The sequence below is a fragment of the Trachypithecus francoisi genome, unplaced genomic scaffold, assembly GCF_009764315.1.
Source record: "Trachypithecus francoisi isolate TF-2019V2 unplaced genomic scaffold, Tfra_2.0 Lachesis_group19, whole genome shotgun sequence".
Taxonomy (NCBI): domain Eukaryota; kingdom Metazoa; phylum Chordata; class Mammalia; order Primates; family Cercopithecidae; genus Trachypithecus; species Trachypithecus francoisi.
In genome coordinates, this window is record NW_022681464.1 from 20,980,078 (window position 1) to 21,001,253 (window position 21,176).

A 21,176-nucleotide genomic window follows, 5' to 3' on the forward strand; every position below is an offset into this window, starting at 1 on the left:
CTCTTATCTTACCCCTAACTGATGTCTTTAATCAGTTTGGCAGAAAAGAATGAAAGCAAAGTAAGGGAGTATTTCATTTCCAGAGGGGACACAGACTAACCAAGAACCATACTCCTTTTTGCTTGATAAAAATTTGGCCAAATTTAGCGTTCAAGAGAAGCAGGGGAAATGTTGCCGTTCTTCCGATTACCTTTTGATCTCTGTTCTGTTTCATTCCACAGTGTCCTGTTCAGCAAAGGTGTAAATTGCGGGTCCTCAGATTAGAAGTAGGTGCTGCGTCTGACCACAATTGCGACCGGTCTGCACACTTCACCCCAGCTGGGACCGAACCTCCGCCTCGCAGCGCGGCCCCAAGGTCGATACTATGCTAATCAAGGAAGTTCTTCCGTTTCGGTGCGCGCTGGCGCGGGTTTGAGCGCTTAACCCTTGATTCTACATTGACAGCACGATAGTTTTTAGTGACCTCTTCCTGCCTAGCGGGTCTACACTATTTTCCTTTTGTTCTTTTTTTGGAAAAGGAGATGTGAGCAAGTGATAGAGAAGACACTCAGGGAGGGGACAGCAGTGTTGGCTGGTGCGGAGGTGAAGGAACGGCTAATGTTCGGAATATTAATTACTCCCCGCACTACTGACCCTGCGAGGACTAGCAGGAGGGGCCTGGGGGTTAAGACAAAGGCTTCTCCTGATCAAATGGCTGCAGCGCCCCTTCTCCGAGGTTACGGCTCTGCCCTCGGCACTGGATTGACGAAGTCACTGGAGGAGTGACCAAACCCACTAGCCCTTTTGGGGTCTGAAAGTCAGCTTTATCGAGCACCCCAGGTTCAGAGGGGACGGCTTTCCGCGTCCACCCCTCTCCCGGCTCTTTGTGGGATTTCTGGCTTCGGCATAGCCCTTCTAAGTGTAGACCGAAGAATTTCCCACTAAGCGGAGTGCGAAGTCGCTGAGTAGCCCTCGCCCTGCGCTCTCGTGCTCCCTGCAGAAGAGCCGCTTGAGCGCAGAATAACAACCCGCTTCCTTTTGCGCCCACCCAGCTCCCGAGTCCCGGGAGCGCCGATGGTGGCCGGTGTCGGAGTGGGAGAGTGGTGGCTGCCGAAGGGGAAGTGCCCGGGGTCCGGGGGATGCTCCCAGGCGGGCGAGCGCCAGCGCGCTACACTTCCTGATCTGCCCCCAAGCGCGCAGCCCCTGCCAGCGCCCCCAGCTTTCTTAGTCCCGGCTCCCCAGCTAGAGCCTGGAGGATCTTGCGCCGCGGTCGCGCAATCACCAGCCCCCTCCTTCACCAACGCCGTCTTCCTACCCTGGACAGCCCCAGCCTCACCCCTCAGAACCAGTCCACTTCGCTTCTGCCAGCGTGGCAGCCCCAACTCCCTCCCTCCCCTTTTCTGGGGTGCACAGAGCTAGGGCCCCGAACCAGAGATGCGACACGCCGGAGCACGGCGGGGTGCACACCGGGGACCGCCTAGCCGACCCCTGCACAACTTCTTGCTGGACTCTGGACCCCCTGTTCCGCTTACTCGGAGCCCCGTGGGCTGCAGACCTCAGCTGCAGGAGGAGGGGCGGCCAGCCCCTGGCCTGGGAGGGACTGCTCCAGGGCAGGGGGTGTCGGGGTGAGCCAGGGCGGTACCGCTTTAAATGCACTTGACTCACCTGCTCCGGCGCTGTCGCCTCCTTCCTCTGCTGACAGCTGGGGGCTTTGTTTTCTCCACCCACCCGGCCGGCCACGCTCCTCCCCCTCTGTCGCACGTGACTCGCAGTCTGCCGCCGCCGCCGCTCCGCGAGTCTACCCGAGAGAGCCGGGTCAGCGCCGCCCCTTCCCGCGGGTGCGGGTGCGGGTGCAGGTGGGCGCCCAGCTGGGCAGGTCCGAGCCGACCCGCCTGAAGACGCTGTCTCAGGCCAAAGGAAGACAGGATGAATTCGTTACAGGGAAGAAAGTGCCAGCGGGTAAAATAAACTAAGTAGTTTGACCCCACTCGAGAGGGAGGAGGCCTCGAGAGGGAGGAAGCGCGGTTTGCAGAGGGGGTTTGAAAAGGCGCTGCCACACCCTGAATTAAGTACCTGCAAATGGGGGCTTGCACACCAACCGGGGAGCATCTGCTTTTTACACCAAGTGTTTTGTACTTCTACCTGGAGCAAGATTGATAATAAGGGGCAAACTAGTTTTGTCATAAATACTAGTAATTAAACTAGGCAATTCTAATGCAACTAACAATTTAATAATAGCATGTTTTATTGGAGTTTCAAATCTGCTTGTTGATGCTGTTGATATTTGGGTTCTATTTGGAAAGTGGAGTGCAGGCTGGAGAAGCGAACTCCAGAAGTTTACTGCTTGTTCATTTGGAACAGCAGCTATTTTTAATGAAATGAGAAAATGTTCTGGCTTCAAGATCTAGTTCAAGATCTGCTGCTTTTGGAAGTGGTCCGGACCCGTGCTGGTCGCAGTGATCTCTAGTGTTTGAAACAGCAAGGATTTGTCTGAATCCTGTTAGCTCTTGGAAAAGACATTATATACCTTCCCTCCCGCGCCCTACAAATTGCTACTCAAGGGGAAAGATTGTCTGTATCTCCCCCAGCGTTCATTAAAGCCAAGTGTTCGTAGTGGAGTGATTTAGCACAGTGCTTCTCAAATTTTGAGAGGGATCACCTGGGGATATTGTTGAAGCCAAATTTGAGCGTGTCTGGAGTTGGGCCTGAGATTCTACATTTCTAGCAAACTCCCAAGTAATGGCATTGCTGCTAGTTTGAGGACCACGTTTTCAGTAGAGAGGTGTTGATCACCGCTTTGGCATTAGCCAGTCTATTTTGAGTCTTGACTACACCACCTGCAAGCTGTATGACCTTAGGCAAGTTTCTTAACATTTAAGCCTCACATGCTGTAAAATAGGGATGATACTAATTTCCACCTCATAGGGTTGTCTTGAAGATTAAGTGAGAAAGTCCATATAAGGCACTTAGTGTAGTACCTGGCTCACATAGCTAGGGTTCAGAAAATGCTAGCTAATTCACTGTAGAGGTCATCCTTGCAGGGCGAAAGCTGGCACTAGGTGCAGCATGGCTGCAGAGGAAGCAATGTGTGAAATGGGCACGAGAGTGAGGTAGCCAGCCCAAGAACGAGGACTGTGCCCTGTAGTGCCTAGTATGTGCCAGATGTGTAGGATATGTTTGATGAATAAATAAATGACTATAATGTGGAACAGATAATATGTGTTCAAAAAGTTCTGCTTCTCCTCTAAATCATGATAAATTAGTTCTGAGACATTGAATTAAAAATCACTTTTGCTTTCTATTACAGATAATGTCCAGCTGCCTGTCACATGGGTAATCTATTTTAATATCAGACAGTACATGGATTGTTAAGGTTTAGTACATTTTTTATCTTCATTAAAAACCTTGAAATTTAAATTTAAATGAATTTATTAATGAAGATATGGTATTCTTAGCTCTGAAAATGAATGGCTGTTGTCATCATAGTTCTCATATCTTCCTTCCTTGCTGCTTCTCCTCTGTCCTCCAATAGTGTTTCCTCAGACTCATTTCTTGTCTTTTTTCCCACTCTGCCATTTTCCTTAGAAATTTTATGTGTGTGTTAAGTTCATCTTTCAAGTGTGTGTGGATTACTTCTGAATCTGTACCCACATTCTTAACCCATTTACAAGCCTTATTTCTGTCTTTCCCTTACTTGCTAGGAATTTCCATTTCCATGGGCTTTTAAAAATTTCTTTATTTTCCCACTTGAACTCTATTTTTATTTGTGTAAATGTATGGGGTACCTGAAAGATTTTCACATGTATATAATGCATAGTGATCAAGTCAGGGTATTTACGGTGTCTATCACCTGAGTATAATATGTATCTATATATATTTTTAAGTATAGTCGTCTTATTCTCTATCACACATTAAATTACCTCTTTTTATCGTACTATATTTTTGTACACTTTAACTCACTTCTCTTCATCCTCCTCCCCCTCACTCCACTCACTTTTGTCTATATTTTCACTCAGTTTCTTTGTCTGTATTTCCACTCTCTAATTCCATGTGTTCAGATTTCTTAGTTTCCACAATATGTGAGAACATACTACATCATTTTGTGCTTGGCTTATTTCACTTATGATAATCTCCAGTTTCATCCATGTTGCTGCAAATAACACAATTTCATTATTTTTAATGGATGAATCATATTTCATTCTGTGTATACACTACATTTTCTTTATCTTTTCATCTGTTGATAGATACTTATGTTGATTCCATATCTTTGAAGTTGTGAATAGTGCTGCAATAAACATGGCAGTTCAGGTATCTCTTTGACATATTGATTTATATTCCTTTGAGTAGATGCCCAATAGTAGGATTGCTGGATCAAATGGTAATTCTATTTATAGTTTTCTTGAGAAATTGTCATACTGTTTTATATAGTGGCTATACAACTTTATATTCCCACTAACAGTGTGTTAAAGAGTTCTCTTCTGCACATCCCAGCCAACATTTGTTATTTTTTTGTCTCTTTAATAATAGCCATTCTAACTGGGGTATGATAGATGATATCTCATTGTGGTTTTGATTTGAGTTTCTTTGATTATTAATAATGTTGTACATTTTTTTCCATAAACCTGTTGGCTATTTGTAGTCTTCTTTTGAAAAAGGTCTACTCATGTCCTTTGCCCACTTTTTGATGGGTTTAGCTTTTTATTTTTCCAGTTGAGTTGTTTGAGTTCCTTATGTATTCTAGATATTAGTCCCCTGTAAAATGAATATTTGGCAAATATTTTCTCTCATTCAACAGGTTGTCTTTTCATTCTGTTATTTCTTTTGCTGTGCAGAAATTGTTTTAGCTTAATTAAATTACATTTGTCTGTTTTTGTTTTTGTTGTCTGTGTTATTGAGATCTTAGTTATAAATTCTTTACCTAGACCAATGTCCAGGAGAGTTTTTCCTAATTTTCTTCTAGTATTTTTGTAGTTTGGGGTCTTACCTTTAAGTTTTTAATCCATTTTTAGTTGATTTTTGTATATGTTGAGAGATAGGGGGTCCAGTTTCACTCTTCTGAATGTGGCTATTCAATTTTCTCAGCACCATTAATTTAAGAGGATGTCCTTTCCCAGTGTAAGTTCTTGTCAGCTTTGTCAAAGAGCAGTTGGCTATAAATCTGTTGCTTTATTTCTATGTTCTCTATTCTATTCCATTGGTCAATGTGGCTGCCCACTAGATTTTAGTGTGTTCTAAATTAAACCCCTTTCTCCTCCCATAAAACTGATACCTCCTTGATGATAAATTAAGATGATTATTTACATTGGAGAGCCCTCAGTGCTAATCCAGGGACATGGCAAGGGTGTGGAACCCAGTGTGATTTATCCCAACTACCTTCCTGCTGTTCCCAGGTATTTCTTTGAGACATTGCTCTCAACAGTGACTGCTGTCAACTCATGTATATGTATATACCAGCTACTGCTGTAACAGTCACATATGGAGTTGTGGGATGCTACATAAATGGTGACCGAGCTAGTGAGAGATTGTATCAGTTAGGGTAGGCTAAATTATGCTGCTGTAACAAATGCCATCAAAATCTCAGTGGCTTAATACAACAAAAGTAAATTTCCTCCTCATGCAAAATTTCCAGTGACTCATTGTTCTAGCCTGCTTCATTCCTGTGAATTTCCCCAAGCATCATGGTAGAGGAAGGATGCAGAGAACTACGCACCAAACCTCAAGTGCTTTCACCCAGAAGTGATACAGGTCACTTCTCACATTTCTCTGGTCAAGGAAAGTTACATGGTCATTGCCTAACTTTAAGGGCTATGTTTACGTTTCTAGGAATCACCAAGATTCCTAGAAAGTAGGAATCTTGGTGATTGTGAGTAATGGCTGCCACAGGGATCCATTTCACCTAGGAGGGTTGGGGATAAAGTTAGACTTAAATAGTCTAGCTATAGCAGGGGATAAGCAATAGGTTACCAGTTCAAGGAAGGTACTGAGTTATTTGTAAAGTCTTTGGGAATCATTAATGTTGTTTTTATCATTATAAAATATCGTGTAGAAAAACACTTAAAGGTGACAAATTCTCTCTCTCTGCCTGTCAGGGTTATCTTATGATTTAGCCAAGGTTAGTCTACTCCAGGTAAGAGTGGAGTTTTATCATCCAAACTCTTCTGTGACATGGCGATCGGCGAAGATCATCTATCTTGATGATACCCTAGGGAACACACCAACCATTAGGTAAGTAAGGTTACATTAACACAAATAAATTTGCTAATTTTGATGGCATTGTTGGTCATTCTCTCCTTGAGGAGCGAAGGTATGTGTATAAAGAATGAAATATTTTAGTGGTGTCAAATTGTCCTATGTTTTTCCCATGATTATCTGATTATGCGTTGCCAAATAATTTTCTTGTCATGTTCATGGGAATGTTGAAATAAAGCTTTGTAAATAAAATTCAGTTCATAAATAAAGGGAAAAAACATGAATATCAATGTGAGAAAAATAAAGTCATGGTTTTCAATAAGTTTTGGGTTTCTTTCTCCAAAGGGCAGAGATTATGTCAACTAAACTTCCTTCCTGTATCTCCCTGCGCTTCATGTGCTTAAAAGAGATAAAGGACTGATGGATGCTGTAAACTCTAAAGTGCTATGCAGATATAAGATATTGTAATGTGTTTCTGGGCACTGAATAATGTTCTTGATCTCAACAATTTTATGTTGTCTTTGCCCACATCCATCAGTGACATCTACTCTCCTTTTAAAACATTTACTTCTTTATAAGACTGCTACCAATTAAATATTTTTATATAATATGAGAATCTTTCCAAAGCTGATATTCTGGGAGTTTCAATCACACATTTCCAAAGATATCTAGCACAAGGGACTAAGGAGAGGCAGAGTTTATCAATTAATGTTTTAAGGTGTTTACTAAAATTATTTTAATTTTATATAATTCATTTTTGCCTCTGAGTCCTTGCTAAGTTGTAAGTTGCTTTAAATATAAATCAAGAAATATGCTACAGTGAACTACTTATAAATATATCGGCAATACCCTGTGAAACTGAGATGGAAGTGTTCATTACCAAGATATGATAGTGTTTATTAAGATGAGTAGCAAAGGTGGCATGAAATGACAGCTTGCAGGGATCACTGCTTTATGATGACTCTAGCGTTTATTCATGGAGTAAGTGCTGCAATAAAAAATAATACTACCTTCAAAGAACTCTGTGGGCTCTTAGGAGTATTTGTGAGTTAGCTAAAAAGTGTCATCATTTTATAAGTGAAGTTCGGGAGAAAGCTTAAATGACTCATCCATGTCCTAATTTCTAACTATGACCAGTGGCAGAAACTGCTGCCTGCATAAGCTAACATAGAATGGAAAAACAAAATTATTGTATGATATATATTTGGGTGTATATTATAAGCTATGTTTAATGTACATCAAAAGGAGAAAAATTGTTACCTTTGCTTATACAAAGCCACTATGTGATAGAAATGTTTATGATTTTATGTCACACTGAAAATAAACTCACATGCAAAGAAATAAGTTGAATTTTTTTAATATGCTGCTTGGAACAGGTGTAGCTGAAGGTAATCAGTTCTATACATTTTGAAGGCAATATGTTTAATTAATTTATTAATTAGTAATTATCTCTTAGACGGTAAAGTTGTCTTCTCAGTCCCCCTCAGCCTCTGAGGCTGAGAGATGGAATTTCTAGTTTTCTGTTGCAGCTCTATGGAGTACAATGCCCGAATGCTTTCTAGGGATCACTGGAGTCACCATCATCTCATCATGGGATCTTCTGGAAGACGATGTAGCCAGTTTTTCTTGAATCAAAAGCTATTCTTGATTAATTAAACCTAACCTTACCAGTTGCATCTTCTTTGCAGCTCCCTTATATCCCATCTATGAATTGGTCTGACAGGGTAAGAATAACAGGGAATTGATTCCTTGACTCTCCTCAGAAGCTTTTTTCTCTTGGTCTTCAATTCTTCAACAAATATTTGCTGTTCTTTGGCTTTTAATATTTAAAATTGCTTCAATCTTTCTAAGTTGTAATATCCGGAAGACATTTTTTGTGGTGCTTTCTATTAGGAAGTCTCTGTGTTAGGCTCTGTGACTACCCAAATGGTCTTTGGCTCCAAGGGGCTTCCCACATAGGGAAAGACAGATGTGTCCATAGTGTGGTTCAAGGGGCATTAAAAGGTGTGAACAGAGTGCCCAGAACACTGGGCAGGCAGAAAGAACATCAAAGTGCACTAATTTGTGCATGTCTCAAAGGATGACGAAGAGTGTACTAGGTGAAGATGGTTTTGGATAAGGCGTGTGTGGATAAGAGTATTCCAGACAGAAAATGTGAAAGACAAAGCTATAACCAGATTCGAGGATGATGACATGTTCAATGTGGCTGATGAGTAGGCTTTGAGGAATTGGACAGATTGCTTGGGGTGACTGGGAAAGTCTTTGTATGTCCGCTGAGATATTTGATTGTAATACGTTGGCCAGCGGTCTCCAAAGTGGGGTGAGAACCACTCAAGGGCTTAGTGAGTGATATACTGGAGTGTGGGAAGAAAGTATTAAAACTTGGCTATCTATCCAAAAATGTGAGAAAGGATTTATGCTTTACTAATAAGTAACGTGGATTGACATTGGTACTCTCATTTGGTCAGTGTATTAGACTGACAGAGGGACTGCTACGTGCAAAGAATTCTGAGGGAAGGTTGGGATCCACGGCACTGAGAGGTGTCCTTAAGAACCTTGTTCATTCTTAAAGCAAATTACCATTTGTCAGCAATTTATGTGTACTTGGTGAAGTGGATTTATGTATTATATTATCTGGGTTGACTTAACCTAAGCCTCACAGAATGGACAAATGACTTAAAAAGATTGAAATAACATGAATATTTCAAACGTTAATAAATTTTAAGAAAAGTCCTTGCAAAACTGGTGCATGGTCTTTGAAAAATGAGTATCATAATTTCATAAGCTCATCCAATGAATGCTTCCTCTGTTTGTATATGTGGTTCTGTGTGAGGTGTATTCTGCAGCTCTGATAGCCAGAAAAACTAAATATAAGTAAGCTGTACTCATATTTGTAAGTTGCCTTATAACAATAAAAATTTCCAACAAATGTGAAGAATATTCAACCATATTACTCTCACTAAACAACATTTTAGTAATGGCAGAATATTTTTATATACCAGTGATAAATGGAATAAATTAATTAGCTAGGTATGGTGGCATGCACCTGTCGGCCCAGCTATTAGGGAGGCTGAGACAGGAGGATTGCTTAAACCCAGAAGTTAGAAGCTGCAGTGAGCTATGATCACACCACTGCACTCCAGTCTGGACAACAGAGCATGACATTATTTTTTTTAAAAAAAAGCAAAAAACAAAAATAATAAATAAATGACATATAAAATAGAGGTTATTTCATCTGTATCTCATCCTTTAATTTTTCAATTTTTATGTTTTCTTATGTATATGATATGTTAATGCAGTACTTGTATAATATATGCTATTTACAAATGGATATGTGTATTTGAGATAAATATTTTACTTATAGGAGTGCACGGGCAGAAGGAAAACCTAAAAAGGTATTAGAGAAATGGTGTCTATGATCTGGTTTGTTTTTAGGAAGATGACTTCAGCCACAGGATGAAACAAATGATGAGAGACTGGAGTCCAGAAGATCAGCCAGAGGGCAAGTATTGTGTTCCAGATGAAAACTGATGAGGACCTGGCCTAAAACAGTGATAATGATGATAGAGAGGAGAGATCACCAAACATGTCTTCAGTAGGAGTGTGTGTATATGTGTGTGTGAGAGAAAGAGAGAGAGAGAGAAGTTATTCCCAGGTTTGTAGCTAGCCAGTCTAAGTAGATAGAACTGTTACTAGAGATGATGAAATGGGATATCAAGCATGATACTGAGTTCACTTTAGGACATGTCAAGTCACAGGTCCTTAAGGGATTCTGGAAAGATGTCTAATGGGTGGTTTAAATAAAAATCTTAAGCTCAGGAGGGCTTAAAGATACGGATTTTGCAGTAGCCTTAATTTCTCAATCTGTAGCCCTTTCTACAACAGCTGACCTTAAAAAATAGCCCTTCCTTTAAAGACAAATTAATGTAACAGCTTAACATTTATAATTATTTATAATGAAAATGATTAAGAATCAACTACTGCATTGTATAATAGTAATGGCAATACATCATTACCAAACAGACAATGTTAGAATTTTAAGTGGACATTTAGGCTAGTTTTACACTCTAATGACCTCTTTAAAAGTATATCATTCTTTTCTGGTTTTCCATGTTTACTATTTTGTTATTCTTCAAGGGTTCTCTAGACTGCAGTATATTGTAAGATAGTCTGTCTTTCTTGCATCACCTAAAACCTTGTGCAAATGGGTCATTTATTTTCTTTCATTGTGCTACAGAAATAATGATTTTTCTGATCCTGCCTTTCCTTCTTTTTTCTTGAGACAGAGTCTCAGTCTGTCACCCAGGCTGGAGTACAGTGGCACAATGTTGACTTACTGTAACCTCCACCTCCCAGGTTCAAATGATTCTTCTGCCTCAACCTCCCAAGTAGATGGGATTACAGTCACACGCCACCACACCCAGCTAATTTTTCTATTTTTAGTAGAGATGCGGTTTCCCTATGTTGGCCAGGCTGGTTTCAAACTCCTGACCTCAAGTGATCCACCTGCCTTGGCCTCCAAAAGTGCTGGGATTACAGGCGTGAGCCACTGCGCCTAACTCTGCCTTTCCTTCTTACGGAACCATGAGCATTGTAAAACCAAAGCACGATTCCTCTTTAACTCCATCCTCTCTGTATTGTTATTGAACAACCTGTCAAAGCATGTTCTTGCTGAGTTATGACAATGCCTTTCAAGCCATGCCATTTCTACACATTTCTTACTGTCATATTGTGATATAATAAGAAATACATATGTGGTCTGTGCCTTGGTTCCTGGCACAGAATTCCTCAAACCCTTTTAATTTCCTGAGCGATAGTGGTGCTAGGTGCATCTTTTGTGCTGATATTTGGTCTTTGGCCCTGGCTCCTGACACAGAGGTCCTAATCCCTTGGAGTTTCCTGGGAGGTAGGAACATTTTTTGTTCTAATGAGGCAACTTGTTCTAATGTGGGCTCCTAGATGGAGGCTAGTCACCAGAAAGACCAAGCTATGATTAGAAGCTTGGAACTTTCAGCTCTCCCCTCATGCTCCAGGAAAGAGAGAGGGGCTGGAGATTGAGGTAATAATTGGTCATGCCTATGTGACGAAGCCTCCATAAAAATCCCTGAACTGCATGGTTCAGAGAACTCCGGGCTGCTGAACACGTGGAGGTACTGGGAGGATAGCTTATTCAGAGAGGGCGTGGGAGCTCTGCGCCCCTCCCATGTACCTTGCCCTATGCATCGCTTTCATCTTGCTGTCCATCTGTATCCTTTCTAATATACTTTGTAATAAACTGGTAAATGGAAGTAATCTGTTTCCTTGAGTTCTATGAACCATTCTACCAAATTAATCAAACTCAAGGAGGGTGTTGTGGGAACTCCCAGTTTATAGATGGTTGTTCAGAAATTGTGGAGGCCTAGATTTGTGATTGGCATTTCCAGTTGGGGGTAGTTTTGTCGAAGTGAGCCCTTAACCTGTGGGATCTGATGCTATTTCTGGGTAGGTAGTGTGAGAATTGAGTTAAATTGTCGGATGTCCAGTTGGTGTCTGTTGGAGAATTGCTTGGTGTGTGGAGAAGCCCACTCCCCAACATTTTGGTAACCAAAAGTGTGAGAGTGTCAACTTTGTAAGAGAAGAAACAGTGTTTGTTTTTCCCCTATCTTATACTTATTAAGCACTTGCAGATAATTTACCAGTAAAATTTCAGGCTTCATACAATTTTATTTGTAATATTTATCTCATAAATATGGTTTTATGCCAAAAATATATTTATTTAAATTTTGAATTTTCTTATGTTTTGTGGCATTTTATTATTTAATATTTCCAGCACTTATGCTGTGATTTCCTTATAAAATTGGAATTTATCTTAGTGTAGGAATGTCTCTTTCTCCACTAGAATATGGGGCCCAAGAGGACAAGAATTCTTGTCTTTTAGTTTACTGGTCTGTCTGCAGGGCATAGAACTGTGTCTGAGATATGACAGATGATAAATAAATACTTTTGAATGAACAAATGAATACATAAATAAATAAAAGAACAGAATAGATTCATAACTATATCCTGATTTGAATTATTTTCCTGTCATTTTAATCCAAATCTTCTTTACCACATTGTATTTTTTCTCTGTAATTTAGTGACTCCAATTTTTTTTTTTTTTTTGAGACGGAGTCTCACTCTGTCGCCCAGGCTGGAGTGCAGTGGTACAATCTTGGCTCACTACAGCCCCGCCTCCTGGGTTCAAGCGATTCTCCTGCCTCAGCCTCCTGAGTAGCTGGGAGTACAGGCACATGCTACCACGACTAGCTAATTTTTGTATTTTTAGTAGACACAGGGTTTCACCATATTGGCTAGGCTGGAGTGATTCCGTTTTTTAAAAACACAGTGTAATATAAATTTATTGTAAGATAGTAACTTTCACATATACAAGTTTCAGTCATTCAGCATGTAGGAGAAAATGTCCTTTTTATCTTCTTTTAGCTAACAGACATCCTGAAGACAATAAACATCTTATATGAATCTCCAAACAAGAGGTAGGAAAGTTAAGATTAGTCTGAAAAATAAAATGCAGCATTCGTAAGAAATAGTTTTCTTTAGAATATGGCAAATGAAATTTAAAAGGAAGGCATAAAATATAGTATATAACAATAATAGAACAAGAGACCTTAAAATGAATTTCTTAAAGACAATGACTGTCTGTACCAGTGAAGTGCTAATCATATGCTACATTTCAAGGCATTGCTAAGATAGCATTTAACCACATCCACAAATTAATTCTTGCCATTAGAGTATTAACATTTCACAAAATGTTTTTCTCCCATCTAAATTCTGGGAAGAGCAATTGGGAAAAAAGCCACTGAATTGTCTCAGGGAAATCTAGCTGCTGTGAGCTGTATGTTGGCTCTGGGGATATAGATCAGGACTTCTGTAAATGAGGATAATGGATAGAGAAACAAATCTGCAGTGATGGGAGAGTTGGGCCCTGAAACTCCCAAGTCAACTGTGCTTTGGAGAAACACTCACATGCTACCATGTGTTTCTTTGTTCTCCAAGAACATCCATTCTCTTCACTCACAAGCACACATTTAGTTTTGTCTCATAACTGGGAGTGTGAATAAATATAGAATACAAAATATATTCTTACTGAGATACCAAACAGGTATATTCATACTCCTCCTCTCCTTTATTTGTTGATTTTCTTTCTTACAAGAATCTTATAAGATTAGACACATTTTAGACAAGTCACAAACACGATGTTAGTTTAATACAAATGCATGTTTATAATAGCAATGATGACACAGGAGCAGGGATCAGGAGTCCACACCACTGCCACAGAAACCTTTATGATGGTTGCAGATCTTTGTGATCATCTCCAGAACAGCTATATGTTTTCATGCCAGGTCAGACTCTGGCTAAAGGCCAGGTTAGCAACATGCTCTTTTATTCATAATGAGCTCTAGCTTGCATGAAGTGGAACCAAGTGCAACACTTTTGATCCTGACCTCTAGAGACCTCAGATTCCAGAAACAGTGTCTAACTGGCTTTTTCAAATCAGGAGAGAGCACTGTGTATTTAAAGAAGAAAAACAAATCATCAAAAAGCCCGGAAATAGTCAACTAGTTAAACAGATTATAGTTCAGTTATGTGATAGATTATTTGGTAACTGCTGAAAAAAATCAGCAGTTAAATATATTTAGGTATTTAGGTTAAAGATATTTAGGGGCATGGAAAAATGATCACTTTAATATATTATGGGAGAAAAACAAGATTCCAAGGTTTTGAATCTGATATATGCAGTATGATGTCATTTGAGTAAAGTAAGTTCCCATATGTTTTCATGCATAGAAAAGTAAGTAAATAGATAAAGTTGAAGAAAACATTTTAAAATGGTGATATTCCCGATTATAGGGGATTTCTATTTTTTCTTTTATACTTTTCCATTTTTAATAGACCTTTTTTTTTTTTTTTTAACAGAATCTCACTCCGTCTCCCAGGCTGGAGGGTAGTGTTGCGATCTCACGATCTCGGCTTACCACAACCCCCACCTTCTGGGTTCAAGCGATTCTCCTGCCTCAGCCTCCCGAGTACCTGGGACTACAGACACGCACCCTCATGCCCAGCTAATTTCTGTGTTTTTGTAGAGACGGGGTTTTGCCATGTTGGCCAGGCTGGTCTCGAACTTCTGACCTCAGGTGATCCACCTGCCTCGGCCTCCCAAAGTTTTAATGGACATTTTTATTGGCTTTTGTGTGTCAAAAATCAATCAATCTCTCTGTTTGTATATATACTTGTGTGTGTGTGTGTGGCCTGTGGTGCCGAAGCGAAACAACGGCACTATTGCCTAGCCGAGTGAACTAGTAAAATTAACCATCACACTTTCCAAGCATTCATTTTTACATTCTTTTTTTTTTTTTAGTAATAACACTTTTCAGTTTTCCCTGTTCAGTTCATATACACTTCATGTACATTTTCACTTTCCTAGCAACAGTTACAAATCAGGTGAACTGAGATGACTTAGATGACCTTAGCAGATGAATATTAGAATTTTTACTTAGAGGCTGGGTGCAGTGGCTCACGCCTGTAATCCCAACACTTTGGGAGGCCAAGGCAGGTGAATCACCTGAGGTCAGGAGTTTGAGACCCTGTCGCTACTAAAAATACAAAAATTAGCCGGTGTGGTGGCAGGTGCCTGTCATCCCAGCTACTCAGAAGGCTGAGGCAGGAGAATCACTTGAACTGGGGAGGCGGAGGTTGCAGTGAGCCAAGATTGCACCATTGCATTCCAGCCAAGGGACAAGAGCGTGACTTCGTTTCAAAAAAAAAAAAAAGATATTTTACTTAGAATGCTAGGATAGAAATTCTGTCTCCATTGTAGTCTAGGGGGTGCAGATGGGAAACCTGGAACAGATACCATGAAAGAAGCTTGTCTCAAGAAGGCTGACACTATGGGAGACATAGCAGGGAGACGGAAAGAAGCTGCTGTTGTGATAGCCATTAGTTCCTGAATTAAATCAACTCTAACTGCTGTCCTTCCTCTGGATTTTCAGGTATATGCATTTTTATTACATAATCAAGCTTTTCTGTTACCTGTAACCATGTTTCAGCTAATACTCAATATTTTTCAGGTTTTTAACAAATATACATTACTTTTATGCTAACAAAGTAATTATTATAGTCATCGATTCTAAGACAAATTTTTTTTTTTTACCTTTTAAAATCCTTGAAGTTGGCATGTATTAAACAATCCATGCTATGTCATAATTTAATAGAACTTTCATTCATGGGATACATTAAAAAGTAATGTTGCGAGGCACAGAAAGATAAATATTACATGTTCTCACTCATATAGAAGAAAAAAAGTGGATCTCATGAAGATAGAGAGTAGATTGGTGGTTACCAGAGGCCAGGAAGAGTAGGGGAGAGGAGGGAATGAAAAGAAGTTGATTCATGGGTGCAAATATATAGTTTGATAGATTAAGACCTGTGTTTGATAGATCAGTAAGGTGACTATACCTTACGATAATCTATTGTATATTTCAAGATAGTTGAAAGAGAATAATTTGAACGTTTCTAGCATAGAGAAAAGACAAATATTTAAGATGATGGACATTCCAATTACCCTGATTTGATCTTTACAAATTATATGAATGTATTATCACACTCTCTAAAACTATATATATCTGTTATGTGTAATAATAATACATTGATTGTCATATTCAATGATGCTTTAGACTTGATGAAAAACAATAATGTTTTAGACTTGATCAAAGTATTTTTTAAGAAAGATGGAATGCCAATGCTCGGGACATCTAGAAGGATATGGCATATACTACTGGCACCATATAGCAACCTGAATGACCCTACATTTCTAGATTGGTCCAAGAAGAAATCAGAAGTTTAGAACTTGGCTTTGCTGTACTGCTAAGGCTAATATAGGCTAGGCTGATATAGAACACTTTATTATTGCTATTAAAATGAGGGCAAATGTTTTCCTTTCAAAAACTGTAGATCACTGCTTGAAATGGCTTAGCAGTACATGATTTTTAATATCTGTTTTCTTTTTCGAGTGCTCTATTGTTTTATATGACTTTTTGTTTCAAATGGCTTCAAAATCAACTTCCTCAGTCATGGCATTTCAAGATCTTGCATACATGAGCATTAAATAGTAAAATCATGTCATGCACATGTACATATGGTATTAAAACACCTTTCAATCTATTATATAATTTGATTCTGTAACTTTTCTGTGAGTTAGGCATGATACTATGATCCCTTTAGTATTCAAGAGACTTTCTGTCACAGAGTAGTTGGTATAGAGACAGGACTTCCAATGGACTGGAAAGAAAGGACGGATAAATGAAGTTTTATTGCGTGAAGTTATGACCTGTGTCATTAGCAAAGATAGAATACAATTTTAAAGTTTTTGAACTCTGGTTCAAGGTTATGGTTATCAATTCATGACTATCTTTCTGTTCACATATATATTCTGCCATTAAAATGTCATTGGAGAATGGAGGCCATTGTGATTCACTAATTTTTAAAAGACCCTATTTATTTTGTGATAACTCAATGTTATACTGTAAATACTCAACAAGAAACTATTTCAGGAACTAAAATATTAAATTCTACTATAATTTATTGGATTGATTTCAATTTTAAAATTGTTTAGAATATGTATCTTTGACCAGAATTGGTTAACTATGTCTATGATAGTCTTTTATATCATGATAAAAATGATATGAACAGTAACAGTGCACAAAAAATTACTTCTGAAATTCTATGAGCTATGAGTAATGTTAGTGCTGTGACAGAATCTATCAGTGTCTGTGGTAAAATTTATCAGTGGCAAATAAAATAAATCATATCCTCTGTTCCTTGATTAATGCAGAATTGTATGTTAACATAGAATTCACTTTGAAATATGTTATATAATTTTAATATGTTAATTTAAGCAAAATGTTAATCATTTTCTCATTTTTATTTAGTTTGATAATGGTCCTATGTTTCTGAGAGAGAAACTAAATGTTTGTTTATTCATTTAAGAAACACTTGTTAAATGGCTCTCCCTCATTTTTCATCACATTACCTGTTGAATTTTCTTCAGAGTACTTGTAGCTATTAAAAATTATTATTTATTTGACTATTTTTTTCCCCATGCTAAAAGTTAAATTCATGAAAGCAAAGAGATTTTCTTTCTTGATTACCACTGTATTGCTATTGCCTAGAGCAGTGCCTGATATAGAGAAGGGGCTCAATATATTTTTTGTGATGGCTAAACAGACCTCTTGATATACTGGTGTCCCAGCTGAGCCTAGCCTGCCAGTCATTCTCACCAAAGCACCAGACGTGTAAACAGCCACCTTGGATGTTCTAATCCAATTGAGTCCAGAAAGGGTATACCCCTAGCCAATATCATGTGGAGCAGAAGAACCATCCAGTTGAGCCCAGTCAACCCACAGAATAGTGAGAGATTATAAAATGGCTGCTATTTTAGGACGTTGAATTTTGGGGTGGTTTTTAAATACATCAATAGGTAGCCACAATACTACTGGGTTTTTTTGACTTTTTTTTTTTCTTGTGGAAGGTTTTGTTTGTTTGTTTGTTTAAAAAAAAAGGAAAGGATCTTGGGATGCCAGGAAGCACAGGATGCTAGGAACTAAATCAGTTAATACATTAAAATATGTTGTTGTTTCAGATCCATCTTTCTTTTAAATGTTTCTGTATATTTTTCTGTTCATCCTATTTAACCACACTCACATGAGAAAGAGAAAATTTAAGACGTTTTCCCTTTCAAAAGATATACAGTAACATTTTAAATATTAACTCAGAATTGGAATGTCATATTATAAATAATAGTGATTTATTTTTTCTTCTTTGTTCTTAATTATTCACATCTTTCTCTTATTTTTTTTTTAAACTAGATTAGGCAGGAATTAAGACAATGGACAAAAAAAAATCATAAATTAGGAGATAGCGAGTAGTTAGAATGAATTCAGGGAAAAATCTCTGGTAACTACATCTTTTACATATACTTGCTATTATAAGAACTCTACACATTTTGTGAATTACTGTCCCAAGTCATTCAGCTACACTTATTATATTTTGTTTTAATTATTTTCTACATCCTCCTCTTTATCAGGTGATGCATTTCTTGAATGCAGAGACTGAATCTTATTTTTCTCTTAGGCGTAGATTTTTTCTAACATACTGCCTGGCTACTACATAGTAGGTACTAAAGATGTGTTAGTTAAATGGCTTTGTGGGAAGAGATAAAGGAGGCTTTTATTTCCTTGGTGAAATAAGTGGGCTTTTCTTCTGAAAGTTAAGAAGTAGGATCAGGTTGGGAGCTTGAAAGCATGACATGGGAATTTTTTAAGTTTAAGCCACAGAATTTCCAGGTAGTACTGGGATTCCAGGTGAGTTTGGCAGCCATAGGGTTTGGGTTTTGGTTTGGGGTAGGACAGAAGAGGACTTCTCAACTGGCCGCTGCTTCCATTTTATGTAAAAGAGTGGCAGTGAACTAGAGAGATGGAATGTTTTGGTTTTTCAACTTTTGACTGATTAATGGCTTTGAAAAGTAATCAGCATTTTAAAAAGTAAACATTTTACTTATTTTCTTTGAGAAGCCCATTTATGTAAATCAAATTCAACTTTTACTATTCAGTATTTTTCTAGGTAGTACTGAATAGTAAAAGTTGAATTTGATTTACATAAATGGGCTTTTCATTTTATTTACTTGGGCAATGCCCTGTAACCTTATAGGAAGTTCATACAAAAAAAGAGTCCACCTAAGGTAAGAAAATGTTTTAGGAAAGTAATTAATGCAAAACAAAAGAAAAAAAAAATTCCCACATACACCTAACATTCCGAACATAAAGCTGTTTTGTTTATTTAGAGAAATTGGTACTTTTACCTCATGTAAGTGTGAAAATTCAGCTAGTCTGGGCAATAGAGAGAGAGAGCAAAAAAAATTATTATTTTTAAGTGGGAGAGGAAGAAGCAATGAAGGTACGAAGTGCCTTGCCTACTTTAAGGTGGGATGGTTGAGGTGTATAGAATGTCAACATGGCTAAGTCTGTACCTGTACATGACATAGTTGCAGAATCCAATTGGAGGTCATCTTCGTATTTCTGAAAGTTGTGGCCCTGATAGAAAAAATTTGGAAATAATTCCAAAAAGAATCAGACAATGAGTAGGTTAGTTGTAATCCAGACAAGGTGGTGAAGGGGTTGAAAGGGAAAACTATTGAGAAGAACTGGTAATTCAGGTACTTGTGGGCTGCTAGATTGGCCTATTTAAAGATACAGAGTCCATAGTGGTTATAAACACGGGCTCATTGTATCCCAACCTTAGGGTGAGTCTTTTGGTTGTTCTTGGGAGCAACTTTTTTTTTTTTTTTTTTTTTTTTGAGGCGGAGTCTCACTCTGTCGCCCAGGCTGGAGTGCAGTGGCCGGATCTCAGCTCACTGCAAGCTCCGCCTCCCGGGTTTACGCCATTCTCCTGCCTCAGCCTCCCCAGTAGCTGGGACTACAGGCGCCCGCCATCTCGCCCGGCTAGTTTTTGTATTTTTAGTAGAGACGGGGTTTCACCGTGTTAGCCAGGAGGGTCTCGATCTCCTGACCTCGTGATCCGCCCGTCTCGGCCTCCCAAAGTGCTGGGATTACAGGCTTGAGCCACCGCGCCCGGCCGCAACTTTTGTTAATAGACTATTTGTACTGGTTTGATTTTTTAAAATTAATATTTGATTCACTAAAGTTGCAAAATTCAAACTTTAGTTCTTCCTTAAGCTTTAAATTTAAACTTACAAATCTAATGATTCTGTTTAAAAATTTGGTATCATTTAAAAATTAATTTTAAGGAAGATGTATACATTTAATACATTTGATATTTTTGGAGCGATTAAATTATCAGATCAAATAATACTTTCTCAAGCATTTAAATTATTAAAATCTATTGAATTATATTTATAAACATGAAGAAGCTATAATATTTTTTATTCTGAATGTTGTCATATTGCTTATAAACCCGTAATTCTTTTATGAATTTGCATTTAAAATCATAGGTCTAAATGAATCACCTAATTGCTCGTTTAAAATTGGAATCACAAGATTCATTTAATGTATTCTTTGTTCTCTTATATACTCTTAATGCTAATAATGCATATGTATTTCTAACACTTAACACAATAATACTATATATTTGACTTACTTTTTCATCTGTCTCCTTTAATATACATTTTCCTGGGGAAATAATAAAGGAAAAAATTTCTACCCAGTAAATTGGGGCGACTCTACCAAGACCTTCTCAAATGGACAAGTTGCATATCTGCTGGTAATTTTATTTGGGTTATAGGGTATTTATTGTCCTGAGACACTGTCAAGGACTTGAGGGCAATGTGAACCCTCTGTATAGTGGCTTTAACAGGGCTATCACTGAGAAAAGGTATCATTTTACAACCCATGCTAGCCCCTAAGATTCAGTCTCTACAAAATCCAATTCTTCTCATAATTGCTTTACTAGTTGATAGAATTCAACTAATTTCTTTATCTCTTGATTCTACTCTGAATTCATTTCGTATTTTTCTTCCTTGATAGGGCCAAACTCTTATAAATATTTAGATGACATCTGATTGGGTTCTGCATAATCATCATGGCTTTGCCTTGTTCTTCAGCTACAAAACTGAAGTCAAATGGATAAGACCATTTGATTTAGTTTGGGTGCCCCTGAAAGTAGGCCCTGAAAAAAGGACTGCAGCTTAAGTAGGATACAAAGTAAACACTGGGAAGTGGGACAGGGACAGAAGCCAGCCAATAAGAATTGTGTTTTCAAGCCAGTTATCACTGTGGGCTACTAGAATTTAATGCCAATGAGGGAACTCTGGGAACCAGTTTAGAACACATGTTTCAGAGTCATCTCATCCAAGAGGTGAGTGAGGTGAGGTATTTATGTACCAATTCCTGTCAGTCATGGGTTACATGCTATTCCTGGAGGTCATTAATTTCCAGTACTTTCAGCCTATGGCACAGAGG

General features: G+C 38.5%; 1 protein-coding gene and 1 long non-coding RNA gene across 4 annotated transcripts in view; one reads left to right on the forward strand and one right to left on the reverse strand.

Moving 5' to 3' along the window:
* MAPRE2 (microtubule associated protein RP/EB family member 2) overlaps window positions 1-1,933 on the reverse strand; it is a 170,161-nt gene extending 168,228 nt beyond the window's left edge. The window contains exon 1 of one of the 2 annotated variants that reach the window (XM_033177994.1): window positions 1,645-1,933. Coding sequence is in view for 1 of the 2 variants with exons in the window: in XM_033177993.1 (XP_033033884.1) it covers window positions 191-214 (24 nt within the window). In the remaining variant the exon portion in view is untranslated. Of the gene's footprint in view, window positions 1-190; window positions 482-1,644 lie in introns of those variants that run through there. The other variant, XM_033177993.1, reaches the window with a different exon arrangement.
* On the forward strand, window positions 1,744-10,475 carry LOC117063993. 2 transcript variants are annotated; one of them, XR_004429207.1, is made up of 4 exons: window positions 1,744-1,938; window positions 3,287-3,352; window positions 6,069-6,204; window positions 9,604-10,475. It is a non-coding gene; the product is annotated as an uncharacterized LOC117063993 (long non-coding RNA). The 2 variants fall into 2 exon arrangements; XR_004429206.1 differs by lacking the exon at window positions 9,604-10,475 and having other exon boundaries at window positions 6,069-9,244.
* Window positions 10,476-21,176: the final 10,701 nt, after the last annotated feature.